At 49.0% G+C, this 17,326-nt stretch overlaps 1 protein-coding gene across 1 annotated transcript; it reads right to left on the bottom strand.

Moving 5' to 3' along the window:
- Positions 1 to 8,079: 8,079 nt before the first annotated feature.
- On the bottom strand, positions 8,080 to 11,959 carry LOC149343099 (uncharacterized). The gene is made up of 2 exons (XM_089542296.1): positions 11,659 to 11,959; positions 8,080 to 9,724 (listed from the first exon to the last, which is right to left on the bottom strand). Exons 1-2 carry the CDS (start codon positions 11,665 to 11,667, stop codon positions 8,471 to 8,473), a joined length of 1,263 nt encoding a protein of 420 aa, XP_089398422.1. The 5' UTR covers positions 11,668 to 11,959; the 3' UTR covers positions 8,080 to 8,470.
- Positions 11,960 to 17,326: the final 5,367 nt, after the last annotated feature.

Raw genomic sequence — 17,326 nt, 5'->3', positions numbered from 1 at the left:
TGTAGCGAAAAATATGCCGTTAAGCTTTACGGTCACCACAGCACTGGCCGTTTTGCTTACGTCCTGAAATTTACAGGGATATTTAAAAATGAGGCCTACAATCTATGCAACGTGTCCGACATGGAAACTCTGTAGCGTCATCTCACTTTTTTCACTTTTTTTTTTTATCGGTTGGCATTTGCCAAAGAAACATATGCAAAGTACGCTGACAAGCCTCTCCCTGCAATTCTATTCCCTCCTAACCTCAGAATACAGGGAAATAAAAGAAGCACAAAATTTAAGAGAACAAGCGCCCGCGATATAAAGCATGCAAGAAGCGGCGGGGTTAGGTTTTGTTCGTTTGTTTCATTTTCTTTACTGCTAACATATGCCCCGCTCTTTTCTTCTTCGACATGGATCCGTACAGGCTCGTCCATTTTTCACGCTATTCAAACCGACGAGCTTTCTCCGAACAAGGTGCACCGACCTGTAAGCTTGACGAAGGATCGGGCTTGGGTGAAATTAGCAGCCTTCCCTTGCCTGCGCGCACCGGAGCACGTTCGGGCTCGTGGCTCTGCTAATGCACTCACAACACCCCCCCCCCCCCCCCCCCCCCCTCCCTTCCTTACCCCTCTGTCAACGTTTTCGAAGATACGTTTATTTTCCTTGCCAGTCGAAGCCTGCGAATGCGAGACTGCTCCATCGCAGTCGATATCGTAGCACATGCATGTTTTAGCGCGACGAGGGCTGGCAGATGTGCGGCAGTCTCTGAGCGTTTCGCGTCGGCACTAATGTAGTACGACCAGTGCGCGCCTGTCCGCCGTGACATCGATGAAATAAGGAAGGCCGAAGAAGAACAGACGCGCTACCCGAATCGGTGGCCGCCGCCGTTACGTGATGATACATGACAGCTGTGTGCGTGGAAAGGATTTGCCGCCTAGTGGCAGCCGCCTTTTCTTATCGGTATATTTTTTTTTCTTTTTCCACCAGCGTAAAGAGCAGGAAACAAAAGAAATAAACTATAAAAGAACCGTCTGGCGAAAGGCATCGTACATCACTGGGATTTGAATGGAGCAATGTTAGCTAGCGCGACTTCAACAGACGGTCTAGACACATGAAGGATTCGTTCTCGATGAGGTTTATGAAAGGGCTTCCAATTCGCGCCCATAAGTCTTCGTTCTCCCCAGTGCGTTGTGTTGTAATCGGCAAAACACGAGGAACTGCTGAGAATAAAGGGAAAGTATAGAAGTGAATTTATGAGGGCAGTCTTGAGCAAATTGCTGTCTCCTTTTTCCCTTAGCGCATTAAGCTTCTGGCTCACGGGGAGGAAAAGTTGGGAAACTTCACTACATTTTAACCCTTGGCGCCGATATTCTCGGTCTTTTCGGCCCGTTCGTCTTCCTCCCGGGAGCCGGGGAAGCTGTTGATGTCGTGTTCATTAGGCCGAACTCGTCGTTTTTGGGAATGAATGGTGGTGCGGCGCTGTTGTAATTTCGCTTCTGCGCGGGGACGTTTTCTCCAGGGAGAAGAGATTATACGAACGAAAGAGAAAAAGAGAGAAAGAATACTAATTAGGGAAGACGGGAAGTTTGCGACACTGAGCGGAAGCTCGAGAAATGCTGTCCAGGCGAGAGAAAGTAAAAGAATCGGTCTTTTGTTTTTGTAAGGGAATCACTACAGAGCATCCGCGTTTGGTATTAGTTAGCGGCGCTTAAATATAAGAGACAGAATTTAGGCTACCGGCCAGGTTGTCATGTGTAAGATATAACATTTGTCGACTGAGTGTTCTTGCATTAGCTTTTGGAGTGTGTTTTTCAGCTTCGTATTAGGCATAGGACTGACATCTCCTATATTCACGCTGAATAGAAGAAAAAAAGAAACAAAAAATCTTGGACAGAGAGGCACAGGCGATGTTTCCAGCGGCTGCACATGGGCATGCCGAAACTAGCATGGTCGCCCCCCCTTTTTACGATTTTTTGAATGGCCTTCACAAAATAACAAAATATATTTAAATGAAATATAAAGGGAACCCGGACCATAGTAGCCTTGCCGGGCTTAAAGCTATTAAGATAAATGAAAATGAGCTTAGTGCTGAAGAAGAAATTCAAAGTAAAGAATTTTGTCAAACAAAATTAATAAGTCTTTTCTACAGACATAAGAGCGAAGGCGTAGTTTGATGGGGGGAAAAAATAACAGAAAGAAAGGAGGACAGAGAACCATACGCAGGGAAGGTCGAAGGCGCATGTAGGCCGGGATGCAGCAACTGAAAATATAGAACTGAAGAAAACAAAACAGTGCCAAACGAAGCAAACGACAGTCTCGGGAAGGTAGGCGAATCAGCCTCCTCTCTTTTTCTTAAAAAGAGAAAGAGAAGGAAGAAACGAAGAACCACACAATGCAGTAACGCAGCAGCTCCCCATTTCATCTTTTCTTCATTAACTGAGACAAGTGAATAAAAACGCCACACGCTGTACCCCCGTCTCCGTGTCATAGCGGTTTCGTTTCCTTCATTTCGTGACTGCTTGCCGTCGTTTCGAAAACAGCGTCCCCTGCTTTAAAGCGATCGATCCTATTAAAACTGGATGACAGTAACTTGCTTTTGATACCGTTTGACATCGATCGAGATGCTATAATCTTCAGTAACATTTAAAATGAAAAATTAAAGTTTGTTGAGCGCGTCATATAGGTAATGTCTGTACGCGGAAGGTTTATGGAAGATATCGCACTGAAAAAGTTTGACATGTTCTCTCTTTGGCATGTTCTCTTTGGTGAATACAGAGCACATGCCTTCCGTGTATTAATTGAGGAAAGAGCCAACATATGCTTCTATGACATGAGGTCCCTGTTGCAAAGTACAACTGCCTAGGAAATTCAGTGCCGTTGGCGGAGAATGCATATCTAAAAGTATTATTCCAAACTTTGAAACGTGTGGAAAATTAGAAAATTGGTTTTTGAGGGAAGGAAACGCTGTAATAACTGTCTCACATCTCTGTGGACATCCGAAACCACGCCGTAAGAGAAGGGAGGAAGGTGGGAGTGAGAGAAAAAAGGAAGAAAGAAGTGCCGTAGTGGAGGGCTCGGGAATAATTTCGACCAACTGGGGACATTTAACGTGCACTGACATAGCACAGCACACGGCGTCTTTTGCGTTTCTCCTCCATCGAAACGCGGTCGCCACGGCCGGGTTCGAACCCGGGTACTCCGGCTCGGTAGCCGAGCGCCCTAGCCACTGAGCCACCGCGGCGGGTTCGAACTTGTGTTGCATGTTTCGATTCCGCGCTTCAAGAGAAATGCTACAGCCTAGGCGGCAAGGCTTAATAAACGCTCAGCGTAGCCCGTATAAAAATGGTCTGTAGACAGTCTATAGACTTCTTATTGACTCTATTGACTTCCTATAGATATTGCTTTTTGTCTATTCATAGTCTATATACTGTCAAAGACAAAAGTCTACTGAAAGTGTATGGCCATAAATTGTCTATAGGCTGTCTATGGCATTTGTATTGCCTATAGACTTTTGTCTATAGACAGTCTAGAGACTTTATAGACAGAAGTCTATAGACACTCCATAGACTGTCTAACACTTTTTGTAACGGAGGGTCCTACGGATGGCGATTTGCCATATCTTCTCTTCTTGAGAACAACGGTAACTTACGTTCAAATTATGGTAAAGTATGTGGGGCTTAAAGCCTCAAAGCCGCACATAGACCCTGCATTAATTCTGACCACCTGGGGTTCTTAACGGAGGCAGCCAAAAGTGCGCAGACATCGCACAGCGCTTGCGAGCTTTTGCATTTCGCCGCCGTCGAAATGCGGCCGCCGCGGCTGGCTCTCGATCTCTCGTCCTTGGGCACAGCCGCCAAACGCCATAGCCACTAAATCACCGCGTGAAGTTTTACAAGTTGAAATATTAGTACAGGCATTTCATGAGGTTTGTCCCGCTTACACGCATACAATGACCGCCACATTTTATCGCGTTACCTGCTATTTACACCAAACAATTCTGGACGTAAGCATTTTTGAATGGGAAAGAGTTGATTAACGCAGTCTTTTCATATATTGCGTGATTTAACTCTAACAATCAATATACACGCAGATCGCCCGTCGACAGGCTTGCAATTTTTTTTTTATATTAAAGTTCTTGCGATCGTCAAAAGCGTTCACCATTGTTTTTCTATGGCAGTCTCAACTGCTCCATGCGAGCGATGAAAAAAGTTTCAAAGATTTTGCTACACATCGGAAAAACGAGTTATTACGTTCAATATTTCCATAACGGTAGCTCACAATTTTCGAATATTCAAAATTTTGGGTCAGATATGTTGGACATGACCATACTAAACAGGAGTTTTATGTTGAAGTGCATTTTCGCTTGTATGACTGTTTCAAGTTAAGCGTTTGTATGTATCGCTACCGGCTCACAGGATGCCTTCGTCAGAGTTAACATATAGGCGTCATTCCAAAACGTCCTCGGTTCCGCCCTTTTCAATGTGAGCCAGTGTGCTCGGCATAAGTCATCATTCTTCACAAGAAACACCTAAACAATTTTTTTTTATTATTTGGACGTTTTAAATGCAGATATTTGCATGCCTTGCGTTAGACGAGTCAGAAGCATATGAAGGGACCCAACAGTAATTGAAACCTAAAAAAGCATACTAGCGTATGGTAATTTTTTGGGGGTATTGGTTAATTACAAACTGCCAGTGTAATTATGTTTCCTGTGAAGATAATTGGTTAGAAAGTGGAATAAAAGACAATGACACGCCGCCGGTGGGATCCGAACCCACGACCTCCGCATGTCGCGTAGGCTGCTCTAACAACTAAGCTACGACGGTGGTGGCCCAACATTCTTATTTCGAGTGTATTTATGTTGCGTGCAGCCTAACCTTGAGAGTGCTCACCAGTGTCACCCTCAATCAGAGCGGCGGACGTGGAATGTCCTGTCCTGGACGTCCTGGACGTGAAACGTCCACGTAGAACATGATCAAACAATGAAGATGAAAGCTGCACGATAACCTTCTTGTACTACCTGTTACATCAACACTGCTAGAACCGAGGTCCTCGTTAAGCTATTGAGCCGACAACGGCCGAGGAATGACTCGTTACGACATATGCCTGAAAGAAGTAATACGCTGGTCATTTGAACTGGCCTTTCACAATGAGATTTGCAATGAAGCCTTGAGCAGTTTAATACACTTGGCTTCGTGACGTAGCTATTTTTCACACTGTCTGGAGAGATGTTATAGCTCTCGGCCATTAGAGCTAACTGTCTTAATAGACCGCTTTCATCGTGCTGAAAATTTTCTTCGATGTACGAAGATTTTCTATCAAATGATCTCGCACCTCCAGTTTCGTTTCCGCGCTGGTATAACAAAAAAAAAAACTATACGAAATAAAGGATTAAACTAAAAAAATTATTTATCAATTACATGATAACCTTTTAAGGAATAATTTACTGCAGCAAATTTCCCGTTTGTGTAGTAAAAGGTGGAACAAGGGACAGGTAAAAGAGTTTCCTATCACACGGCCCTCTGTGTAGCAAGCAATCTCCCGCTCTTTACTCAAGCGGCCATGGCCAGTGGCTGCAGCGTTTCTGCGGTGACCCAGTTTCGATGGAGGCGAAATGCAAATTCGCCTCTGTATTGCGATTTTGCTGCCCGTTAAGGACCCCATGTGGCCGAAATTTATCTGGAACCCTCCACTCGCACGTACCTGACCGCTCACGGTGTCTCTTTGTAGCGCACAAATTTATCACAGACTTTACGTGTGCAATGCAAATTACCGTTGGGAATTATTAGTCTCCAGGACCTGATGAGCGCCTCGTCTGGTTTTGTCCGAAGTACAGATCGGACTGACAGCATTCACCTCTTCTTGAAATTTTCTGAACGCCTACGCGAAGTGTATTTACTTAGTTAAGATGTTGCTTCGTTTCTGCCTTAGATGTCGGAAGATAGTGAACTGGTTTTCGCGGGAAAAAAAGGTACTTATAGCCTCTGGTTTACTGTGGGAACACCAGACTGGTTGGCCAAAATTATGCCTCATCAACTTCAAAATCAACAGAACTGGCTCCTTCCGTTGCATTATTAAATTGAGCCAAGCACTAAGGTTAAAAAGGCGGGTGCCAGAGCAATACCCACGAAAAAAGCTTGCTGCACAAACCAAGATACGGATTATTTAAAGCATTCGACGAGAGCAGTCACGTTCCTCCATTTTCCTCCCATTTTTCTTTCTTTCTTTCTTTCTTTCTTTCTTTCTTTCTTTCTTTCTTTCTTTCTTTCCTTCTTTCTTTCTTTCTTTCTTTCTTTCTTTCTTTCTTTCTTTCTTTCTTTCTTTCCTTCTTTCTTTCTTTCTTTCTTGCTTTCTTTCTTTCTTTCTTTCTTGCTTTCTTCCTTTCTTTCTTTCCTTCTTTCCTTCTTTCTTTCTCTCTTCATTCCTTTCTTTCTTTCTTTCTTCATTTCTTTCCTTCCTTCTTTCTTTCTTTCCTTCTCTCTCTCTTTCTTTCTTTCTTTCTTTCTTCCTTTCTTTCTTTCTTTCCTTCTTCCTTTCTTTCTTTCTTTCTTTCTCTCTTTCTTTATTTCTTCCTTTCTTTCCTTCTTCCTTTCTTTCTTTCTTCCTTTCTTTCTTTCCTTCTTTCTTTCTTTCTTTCTTTATTTCTCTCATCTCCTTTCACTTCTTCGCTCTCTTGGCTTGGTTCTCGGTTTGGTTTGCCTTGGCTTGCGGATGTCTAAAACCGCGCATACTCAGGGATTCACCCCCCACAGTGGCTCAGTGGTTAGGGGCCTTAGGCTACTCATTAGGAGGACCAGAGTCCATTCCTGGCCTCGGAAGCCGCGTTTCCATGGAGGCGAATAGCAATAACATCCGTGTGCTGTGCATGTCAGCGCGCATTAAAGAACCCCAAGTGATCTAAATTGATCCGGAGCCCTCCACTACGGCGTCACTCCTAACCCGTGTGTTATTTCGGGACATTAAACCCCGCAATTTACAGTTTACATACAAGGAAATTTAGTAACTCGACGACTAACTTTGGGCTGCAATTAACGGCTCCCACGGTAAAAAAATATAACGTAAATAATATCAAATGCAGATATGCTATTCGCTTAGATATGAACCGTTACAAAGAAGGAAGAAAAAGAAAGCCGCACTGTCGTCACTTCCGCTCGCTGACCCTGCGGGCGCTTTCGACGAAACGCATATTGAAAATCCCGTCTGCTCGCTTATGCGTCGTCGCGCGGTGACCGCGTTCCGCCCCGAGCGAGCGCGTGCAAGCTTTCTTCGCTGCCCCGACAAGCATTAACGCGAGGCCGTTACACACGTCGAATGTCTTTCACCGCAGGCGCCACACCGTTGGTGCGTGTGTGCGCAAGCCGTCGTCGATACTGCAAGGCCGAGAGTGTTTAGCCCCACGCGTGCCCCGGGCATCACAGCTTTCGCTAGGCGGAGGAAAAACCCGCGCCGAACTACTCGTCGATTTGTTGGAGAAAAGCTTATTGCGTGCCTTTCACCGGCTTCCTTCCGATCGTGCCCCCGTCCCACTCGGAAGGAAGGCGAGAGCGAGGAGCAGAGCAGTCGCCCGAAGCCGTTGTTTAGCCTCAAGTTCAAAACCGTGCAGCTCCGAGACAATGGAGCCCGCACGAGTTGTCCCAGTTTGTTCGTCGGTTGCTCGTCAATACGCGCGCTCTCTGCCGGCAAACTTCGGGATGCATTAGGATCGTGCCGCTCCAGCAGACAGGACGCTCAGCTGCGTGGGCCCCGTGAGTTCTCCGTGCGCACGAGCTCGTTTACCCACGCACCAGATGACGCCGCTAGTGCTGTGCGACGGTGCGAGCACTTTGTAGGCAACCACGCAGGAACGGCTGCGACTCGTGTACCTTGAGCTTCATTCGCTTGTGATGGGCGCGTGGTCATGCGTGCGGAATTTTGAATCGCGCTCACGCATGTATGTTATAACACTTGCGCCACAATGCACGCACGATCGTACAAACGCGCGCGCGGGCGCGCGCACACACACACACACACACGCGCGCTCGCTTTCTGCACGCTTGCTCCGGCCATTGTCGAAAGGCAGAGCAAAGTGCTTCACGAATGAAGAGAGTGGTTGGTGACAGTAATATGTTTAATGTACACAACTTTGCCGGCAATCGGGTCCAAAGTGTTCGCAGGGGTCGTAGACACTACGCAAGTGGCAAGCGGTTCTAACGGGTAATATCGCTCCCTCTTTCGCTGGTCTATGCTGCACAGTGAAAATAAGACTTTATTGACACTCTTCGCTCCTTGGTGAGAGAAGAATTGACTCGCAACTAGTTGAAAGACAACATCGAGTGTATAGCTTCAGTACGAAAGAGCGGGCGTCTGGAAAAGAAAACCCTCCTCGCTTAAAACCGCGTACCCAAAGCTAAGCACAGTGCGGTAGCAGCGAAAGCTGCACACAAGGGGGTACTTTGCTCCGACACTGTGCGAGCTTCCGTTTATTCAATAACGCTATGGAATTTCATCCTCATCTCGACGATTTCTGCTTCGCGTGGCCGTACGTGACACCGAAACCGGGCTGACCGGCTGCAGACTGACTTCCCCCGCCAGAGTGCGCCGCACCACCGGCTCCACCCCCGTGTTGGGAAGGATGGCCACCAGCGTGGGCTCCTGGGTAACCTGGTGCTACTCCTACTGGGCCGGCAAATCCATGTCCAGCTGCCGCTCCGGGGCCGCCTACCACCTGGGGGCCCCCGTAGCCAGCACCCTGACCTCCGAATCCGAGAGCGTGCAAGGGTACTCCAGCCGGAGCACCTTGACCCAGTGGGTACTGAGTGATCGGCCCGGCCGGCCCAGCGCCACTGTACTGGGAGAAGAAAGCCCCACGTGCGAGGCCGGGGTGCAGGGCGTGGCCACCCGCCTGTCCGCCCGCACCGAGGTGAGCACCACCGGCTGGGAAGGCTCCGCCGGGAGCGGCTCCTCCACCACCGATGTGGCCGACACCCTGAGGCAGAGCATGAATCTGACCTCCGGGGCCTCCGGCGTGACCTCCGGGAGCAGCGACCACACTGGAAATGGCTCCCCCGGGGGCAGCCGCGTGTCCTCCTCCTCCGTAGCCCTGGCCTAGCAGTCCGTACGCCTGAGGTCCGCCCACGGCAAGTCCTGCACCTCCCGCGCCGACCCCGCCGTATCCAGCACCACCATATCCGGCCCCGACGATTCCAGCACCGGGATATCCGCCCAGGGCGGGACCGTACGCCGCCGCTGGACCCACACCACCAGCGTACGCCGCCTGGCCGGCGTGGACTGGCCCTCCGGCGGCAACCACTTGCTGAGCTCCACCCGCTGCAGCGTACTGTTGAGGAAGGAGACCTCCAGCATAACCCGCAGCTCCGAGGCCTCCTGGTCCTCCGGCAACGGCCACGTTGTGTCCATAGCCGGCAGGCAAGCCGTAGCCACCGGCTTGAAGACCAGCCAGGTTCAATGGAAGGCCGGCTCCGTGGGCTCCAGCCGGATAGCCAGCGGGCGCCTGACCTGCCGCTGGAGCTTGAGCGACGGCGTGGCCTCCAGCACCTCCGGCGAAGACAGAGGAAGGTACCTTGAACGGTTGGCCGTGGGCCGCGCCAGGTCCGATACCCTGCGCCAGCTTATAGACGGGCGCGTTGGATACGGGGGCGCCAGCGGCCCCCGCAGAGGAACTGCCGCCAGAGCTGCCTTGAGGAGCGTCCCCGGCGAGGACATGTGGTCCCACATGGGACAGGACGAGGAGAATGCCCAAGACCTGCGTGGTGACAACAGGAGCCACGTCTTCATTAGTAAACGAAAGTCAACGTAATAGGGTGCCCGTGATAGCAGAGTATCGGCAAGAATAATTAGAATAATAAGAAGGATTTACGGAGCACAGGTTTTTATTTCAGGAGGAAAGAAACAAAAAGCAAAACGCGCCAACTTTTGCAGTCGAGTTCGAACGCTTGAAGGAACAGGCGAGAATGGGTCCACGCGAAATAAGAGGTGACCTACTTATTAGATGGGGGCATGCATTAGTGGAGCTTAGGTTTTGAAGTACGTGCTGTTTTGTGAGACAATCTTGCCTAACACCAGACGCTACGTGTTATTTAAAACCTGAAGAGCAGCGTTACTAATTTGCATACGGTATTCCACATCACTATGACATGCTCCTTCCGGTACGTGTGGGTTCAACTAACAGCAGCTGTAATTGCGGTGGTGGATGACCTGTAGCTAAAACGGGCAATGAGCCGCGCTGCAGTATGTTTTTATTGCGACCCGACAGAGCAGGTTTCTGCGTCTGGGATGTTTCCTTCTGCAGTGATGTTGAGGACACAAATGAGCGCGCCTGGCCGCCTCTTCGGTGAGGGGAGGATTTTTTTTCCTCGGCTAACCATAGACAACAGTTTTAAACATATTATTTGTCAAACTATTCCCGAGATATCACAATAATACTTTTCAAGCGACCGCAACCGTTTTCTCCGAGTAAAATGCTGCTTCCTTCAATATATTTAAACTCTTCTACACACTTACTGGAGGGGCGGGGACGGCTCAATAATTTATTTAGTCTTAACGACTAGACGAGAGCATCAGCACTGACACTTTACAGTTTGAATAACTGACGCATGTATGGTTCGATGCCTAAAGAAAATTTGCAGTGATGAAAATTGATTGATTTTTCGGCGTACAGTTAAGAAATAAATAAAGGACGATAAGAATCAGCATCGCAATAACGCCTTGGAGTTTTGACCTCACCAGAAAATGACCTTACCAGAGTAGAAGGGAATACAACAAAATAGAATAGAATGGTTCGTTGACCTCATCGCAAGCTGTACTCATGCCAAATGGATATGTTCTACCTACTGTGGATACTGCTTTGGAACAGCAAGGAAACAGTAGGCGGTTAAAACAAAGCAGTCTCATTTTCATATGTCCGTGGGAATCATGTTTGCTTCGACGCATCTCTTGTGCTGCTGGAGCTCCTTCGCATGTGCCGGCGGTTATTCCAAAACTGTGCTTTGTGCTTTGCATGCCTTGAACAGGGGCGATAAAGCCACAACATATTTCATACCAACAAATATCAAGGTTCCTTTCATTTTTGTAAACGGAGTTTCGATCGAGTTTTTCGGTGACGGTTCACGATGCGCTTACATTTAGTGAGCTCTGTTCGTCTTCTCAAAACCGCTAATATTAACGTAGCACAATCTGCGTATATATTGCACACAAGGCCACCAGAATCACGTTGTGTGTGTTCGTATTAAGCGTACAGGCCACCGAACAGTGCCATATATGTTACCGGAAATCGAAGACCGGCCAGCAGAATAGGATAGATCGGTAGGATTCAGTTATAAGCGCCTATTCTGCCAGCGTAGGTAATGAGGGCAACATCTGGCATACGCAATACGTTCAAGCGAAATAGACGACATCGACATGCTGCGCTCTCATACGCCACACCTTATTAAGATCCCAGACGCTATACCACCCTGCCCTTCGGTGTTCATAAAACCACCCAGTTTTGTCCGCGACCGTGATCCATATGCTCCACGGCGTCAAAAGTGACGTGGGAATGAAACAACGGGCGAAGAAGACGTTTATATGACAGAATCTGTCAACGGAGAGACGTCAGCGGAACTGTCCGGCGAAGCGTTAAGGAGCGATGATGCAACAGGCCCGCAAGAGCGGCGGCAGAAGGGCGAGGCGGCGACTCACGGCAATCATGGCGCCTTGCTTCGCGGACGGCGGCGGCGGCGGCGGTGAGGGCAGCAGTGGCAGCAGCAGCGCGGGGCTTCCGGTATAGGCGCTCGTGCGTACTGGCTTCCCTTGGGCTGCCCACCCGTCTTTAAGTAAAGCGCCGATCGGGGCCAGCCGCCCGCCCGCGGGCGAAGGAGCCGCCCCGTTGCAGGGAGACGACCTGCTTTGTTCCCACCGGACGACCACAGCGGTTACCACGACCGCCCCGCGCACGCTTGGTCACCAGTGAACGCGAGCGAGACTGTGTATCTCTACGCCGTTGCCGGTTTTGTTTCTCTCTTCTTGGTCCCCGGCGAAGACTCATCGCGCTCACTTTCACGTCCCTCCTCCTGCCGGGCAGCGTTCTCAATAGACGGGTTGATACATAGTCTAGTGTTTTGTGTGGGTGGGTTGGAGGTGGGGGTGCACAACTTTCGCCGTCTTGTTCGCTGCACCTCAAACAGGGGGCAGTTAACGAAGCCGGGATAAAATGTCCAGCCCGCTTTCCCTTGCCCCCACACCCTCCTTTCATTTCTCAAGCCCAGCGCGCGCAAGACATCAGTTCCTCAGAGAAGGTCGAACGAAGGACGTCTACTACACGATAGAGCGGCGTGCGCGCCCGCGCGCACACTTATATATACACGACCAGCGGGACCAACGGCGGCGCCTCGCAACGAGAAGAGTGCGGCGGCCGGGTGCCGGCATCGCTGCCGTCGTGGCCTCCCTCGTCGTCGGCGAGGGAAGTCCGCGGCGGCCGCGGTTGCGCCGGGCGGAGTCGGCCGGTGCGAACGGGCCCGGCCAGCGGAATCGGAACGCGGGTTGGCCACTCCTCGGCTTTTATAACCACTACCGCCGGCACCCGCCAGCCGTTTCTTCGCGGTGGCCCTCTTTCTTGTTTCCTACGCGCCGAGCGACACCATTCTCTTGTGGCAGCAGCCCTCCGAGCGAGCACACAGCGTCTGGACCGCCGGGGGCGTTCTGCACATAATCGAGACGGCGGCAACGATGACGACAGCGCTGACCGGTGACCTTGCGCCGCAGTTATGTGCAGCGGGCCGTCGGGCTTCAGCGCCTATTTACTCCCCATGTGCGCATATGGCCCGGAAGCGCCATTTTGGAGATATTGAGAACTGCAACGTCACAGTTCAGAATCCGGGCCATATTAACCCTTTTACATCGATGCTCTGCACGCAGAAAAAAAAAAGCGAGCACAGCCTGCTAAGCAAACATGCAGGCCTCTCAATAAAAGCGTTCATTTAGCCTTGATATTTGGGGCTCCGGGACACCTGGTGGGGAAGCATGGTGTCATTTGCCGAGCCGCTTAGAAGGATGACGCAATAATTTTGGCGCCACCATTTGTTGCTCTGAGTGCCAACTCGACAACTTTTCCGTTTTTCTTTGTGCTGTTTGTGGACGCTTTGTAGTAACAATGCATTTATCTCTGTAGCTCGTAGCTCGGGCTTACTGCGACAACCCAATACGAGCAGCCGAGTTAGCGCGTCTTGCAGCTGCAACAACACGCCCACTTAAAACCATATTCTAATCGCTTCGTATAGACGTTTTGTGTGAAGTGGCAGGCAGCGTCGTACTGCATAAAAAGAAAAGCTAACCAAAGTGACTTTGGCACTTGGAGGAAATGCCAAGGTTCCAAAAGAAGGTGTCAGGCTTCACTGCAGACCCACCTTCACCCTGCGGTATATCCTGTCATCATATCCTCCTTACAGCATCCGACATTTTAAGTTCAGATGTTTAGGGGAATCCCCCAGGGTGGAGTAAATTGTAATAGATAGATAGATAAATAGAGAGAGACGCGAAAGGCAGGGATGTTAACCAGAAAGATTTCCGGTTGTCTACCCTGCACAGGGGAAGGGAATGAGGGGATAAAAGATGGAAGAGAGAAGGAACGGGAAACAGTCACAATCTGTCAATCAAGGCAGTTTCTCTCAAAAAACAAAACAGTGCCTTGTAAGCCTTGGTGGAAGTCGACTGTTGTGGCCACGGACCGAGGATCTTGGCCTCTGTGAAAGGGCGAGTATCAAGGTGGTCCAGAGCACAACGCAGCTTATTTCTTTCGGTCTCAAAAACAGGGCCCTCACACAAGAGATGAGTGATTGTCTCTTCACAGGCACAGTTTACACTAGAAGGGCTGTCGGCCATCGCGATCCGGAAAGTATACTTATTTGTGAAGGCAACGCCGAGCCATAGACGACAGAGTAACGTTGGTTCACGACGCGCTACATCACACGGAAGACGGAGGCGCAGTCCAAGGTCCAATGCCCTGAGTCGACGGTTGCAGAACTCTCCCGTGTTCCACGCTGAAAGCATGAGCTCCAGCCTCAAGGAACGAAGCCCACACGCTGCGTCACCTCTCGTTACAGGGATATTGACAGGGATTCCGTCATTGTGGGCAGAACGGGCAGCTTCGTCGGCCTGGTGATTACCATAAATACCGCAGTGGCCTGGCAGCCACTGGAAAATTATGTCATGTCCTTTCAATGTGGCGCCATGGTACCGCTTGCGGATTTGTGCAACGAGTTGTTCGTGTGACCCGCGGCGTAGTACAGCTTGCAGGCCTTGAAGGGCTGCTTTAGAGTCGGTGAAAACTGCCCACTCATGTGCAGATTCCTGACTAACGAACTGAACTGCAGCCCGCAGGGCAGCTAGTTCGGCACCAGTTGAAGAGGTGAGATAGGTAGTCCTCACCTTCATTAAAATAGATCTGACCGGTATCACCACAGACCCAGCAGAGCTTGTTGAAGTCACTGAGCCATCTCTGAAGACTTGTATGCGATGTTTATGGTTAAAATGCAGATGATGCAGTGTTAGTTGTTTGAGAGTAGGCAATGACAAATCAGATTTCTTAGTAATTCCCGGAATAGAGAGGTGTACCCGAGATTCATGGAGACTCCATATAGGTGAGCATGGTCTTGAAGCATGGGTGAACTGCGATAGATTGTAATAAGTGAGTAATAACTCATTGACATCCACCCGAGCGCTGCCATACGGTAACAAAGGAAACCTATACAGCTTTCTCAATTTCTCAATTTGACCAAAACAGTTCCTACTTCGAGTTATTGATGAATTCGCTCTCGCCCTACTGGAAGCTTGCCGTCCCGGTTAGTTCAATTGGTAGAGCGACTGCTTCGGTGAAGCGGTGATCCCAGATTCGAACCTCGGACCAGGACGAAGTTTCTTTAACTACGAAGTCTCTTAGAAAGCTGCATAGCTTTCCTTTGTATCCGTATGGCTGCGCTCCGGTGGATGTCAGTGAGTAATTACTCCCTTATTACCAAAATTTTAAGGGGGCACGCGGGGTTTAAAATCTCGGAAAAAACCGAATTTTGGAACAGATGAGATTTGGTATCTCTAAGGTCTCTTTAATCCCATCCCAAAATATTTCTCCGAAAACAGCCCAGAAGTTTCTTTAAAAAATGTTTTCGCTGCCGTAGGTAGCAAAAAAGTAGCCGCTGTGCAACTTGAGTGCCAGTTTCCTCAAAAGTGTTTGTGGCTTGACTTCCCCGCTTACAGAAACCGTAGGTTAACAATGGCTTCACAGATTTTCATGCGGTTTGTTGCATTGTTTTCCTTGATAAATTCTCTATGAAGTGCAGCTCCTGGATTTTTGAACTGCTTCATTAATTTTTTTACTCTGATACTACATTAAAGTGACGATAATGAGTGCTTTATGCAAACATGGATATCATGTAATGTAAAAAAAAACGAATGAGGCTGATAAAATAATTTCGCAAATATCACTGCATGAACCATTTTATTGGCTAAACCTTAAGAGCGACTGCAGAATCCTTAAGAGCGACTGCAGAATGACTAAAATTATTGATACACTAGAAAGACGGATTGACGATTTGGAAAACCGGAGCAGAAGATCGAATCTAATAGTGTATGGCCTAGAAGAGGAGGATGAAGAGAACAGCGAAACTCTAGAGCAGGCTGTTAACAGAAAAATTATTCAAGATACTCTGGGGCTTGACCAGGTCGCCATCGAACGAATTCATAGATTAGGACGACCAGAGAGCAACAAGATCCGCCCGGTTATCTTTAAACTATTAGATTCGAGACAGAAGACAGCTATATTGAGGAACGGTCGGAAGCTAAAGGACACAAGATTCTGTATTGGCGAAGATTTTCCCCCCAGAATTCGTGAAATCAGGAAAAATCTTTGGGCGAGCGCGAAAGAAGAACGCGAAAGAAAAGAAAAGGTATCCTTGGCCTTCGACAAGTTATTCATCAACGGCCGTGCATATGTCTGGGACTATGAGAAGAATAATCGAGTACCTCTGAAGGAACATGATGGGAAGACCAATCAACCACCTCTGGAAAAAAACTCTACCGATCTAAGCCCACCAATGACTCGACGGGGAGCACGGTCAAATAATTGACGGTGGTGGTGGTGAAAACTTTTATATTGTAAAAAAAGAGTTTGGGAGCCACAGAGTGGCCCCGCTACATGGTCGGCGTCCCTAGTCCGGGACACCGCACGACGAGGCCCCGTCTCTCGCCCGTTTCACCAGAGCCCTTTGGGACTCAAGCGAGGAGCAGTTGAGGAGGGCAGTCTCCCATGCCTCTCTGGAAGGGGTAGGGGAAGGGGGGAGGTGGGGATTTTGAGTACATTCCCACACCATGTGGAAGATATCACAGGTCTCCCCACAGTGTGGGCATCGCCCATCCGTGTTAGGATCGTAATGTTTTATTATTGCAGGACAGAGTAGAGTACCTGTCTGCAGGCGCCTTAAAGTTCGCTCCTCCGTCTTACTCAGCCCTTTTGCAGGGGCCGGGAAAAGGCGGTGGTTGTCGCTATAATGTGTTAATATTTCCCGGAATCGCAGCAGCGGCTGGTTAGTCTCCGAGCCAGAAGAGCTGGGATGAGGAGCCCGGTGAGTAAGCGCTCGGGCAGCCGCGTCAGCGGCCTCATTACCTCGTAAGCCCTGGTGGCCAGGAGCCCAAATGATTCGTTTGGGTGTTGGATCAGTGGCAGTCCGTCGTAGAATACAAGCAGCTAAGGGGGAGATCTCCCCTGTCAAGTAATGTTCACATGCTTTTCGGTTATCAACATCAATGCGAGAAGCGTTATAAATAAAGTCGAATCCCTAGAGACTGTTCTGCTTGAGCACGAACCAGATATAGTTGCGATTACTGAAACCTGGCTCTCCGAAGATGTCAGCGACGATGAAATTGTTCCACCGAACTACGAACTTGTCCGAAAGGATCGCGCCTCCCGCGGTGGTGGCGTGGCACTTATGATACAAAAGCGCATCCCATTTGTCATGCTTCCTGAAGTAACCGGCGCTGAAGCTGTTTTCTGCAAAGTTATTTGCAACAACACCAACATTATAATTGGCAGCTTCTACAGAAGCCCTTCTTCTGGACACGAATGCATATCGGTAATTCAAGATTTCCTCCAGCAATACTGTTGCAACTCACGAATCATTCTAATGGGCGATTTTAACCTACCAGATGTCGACTGGACTACCATGCATCACACTTCAATTATCTCCGGCGCTGTAATTAATTTGATGATAAACTTTAACCTCCATCAAATCGTTCTCGATCCTACACGCGTACAAGGCTCAACAAGAAACATTCTTGATTTGATTTTAATCAGTGAACATTTCCCCGTCCATCGTGTTGC

Source organism: Amblyomma mixtum, chromosome 5 (assembly GCF_055824585.1).
Source record: "Amblyomma mixtum isolate Tamu chromosome 5, ASM5582458v1, whole genome shotgun sequence".
Lineage (NCBI taxonomy): Eukaryota > Metazoa > Arthropoda > Arachnida > Ixodida > Ixodidae > Amblyomma > Amblyomma mixtum.
Note: the sequence above shows the minus strand (reverse complement) of the source record. Positions and strands in the feature narration are given on the sequence as shown.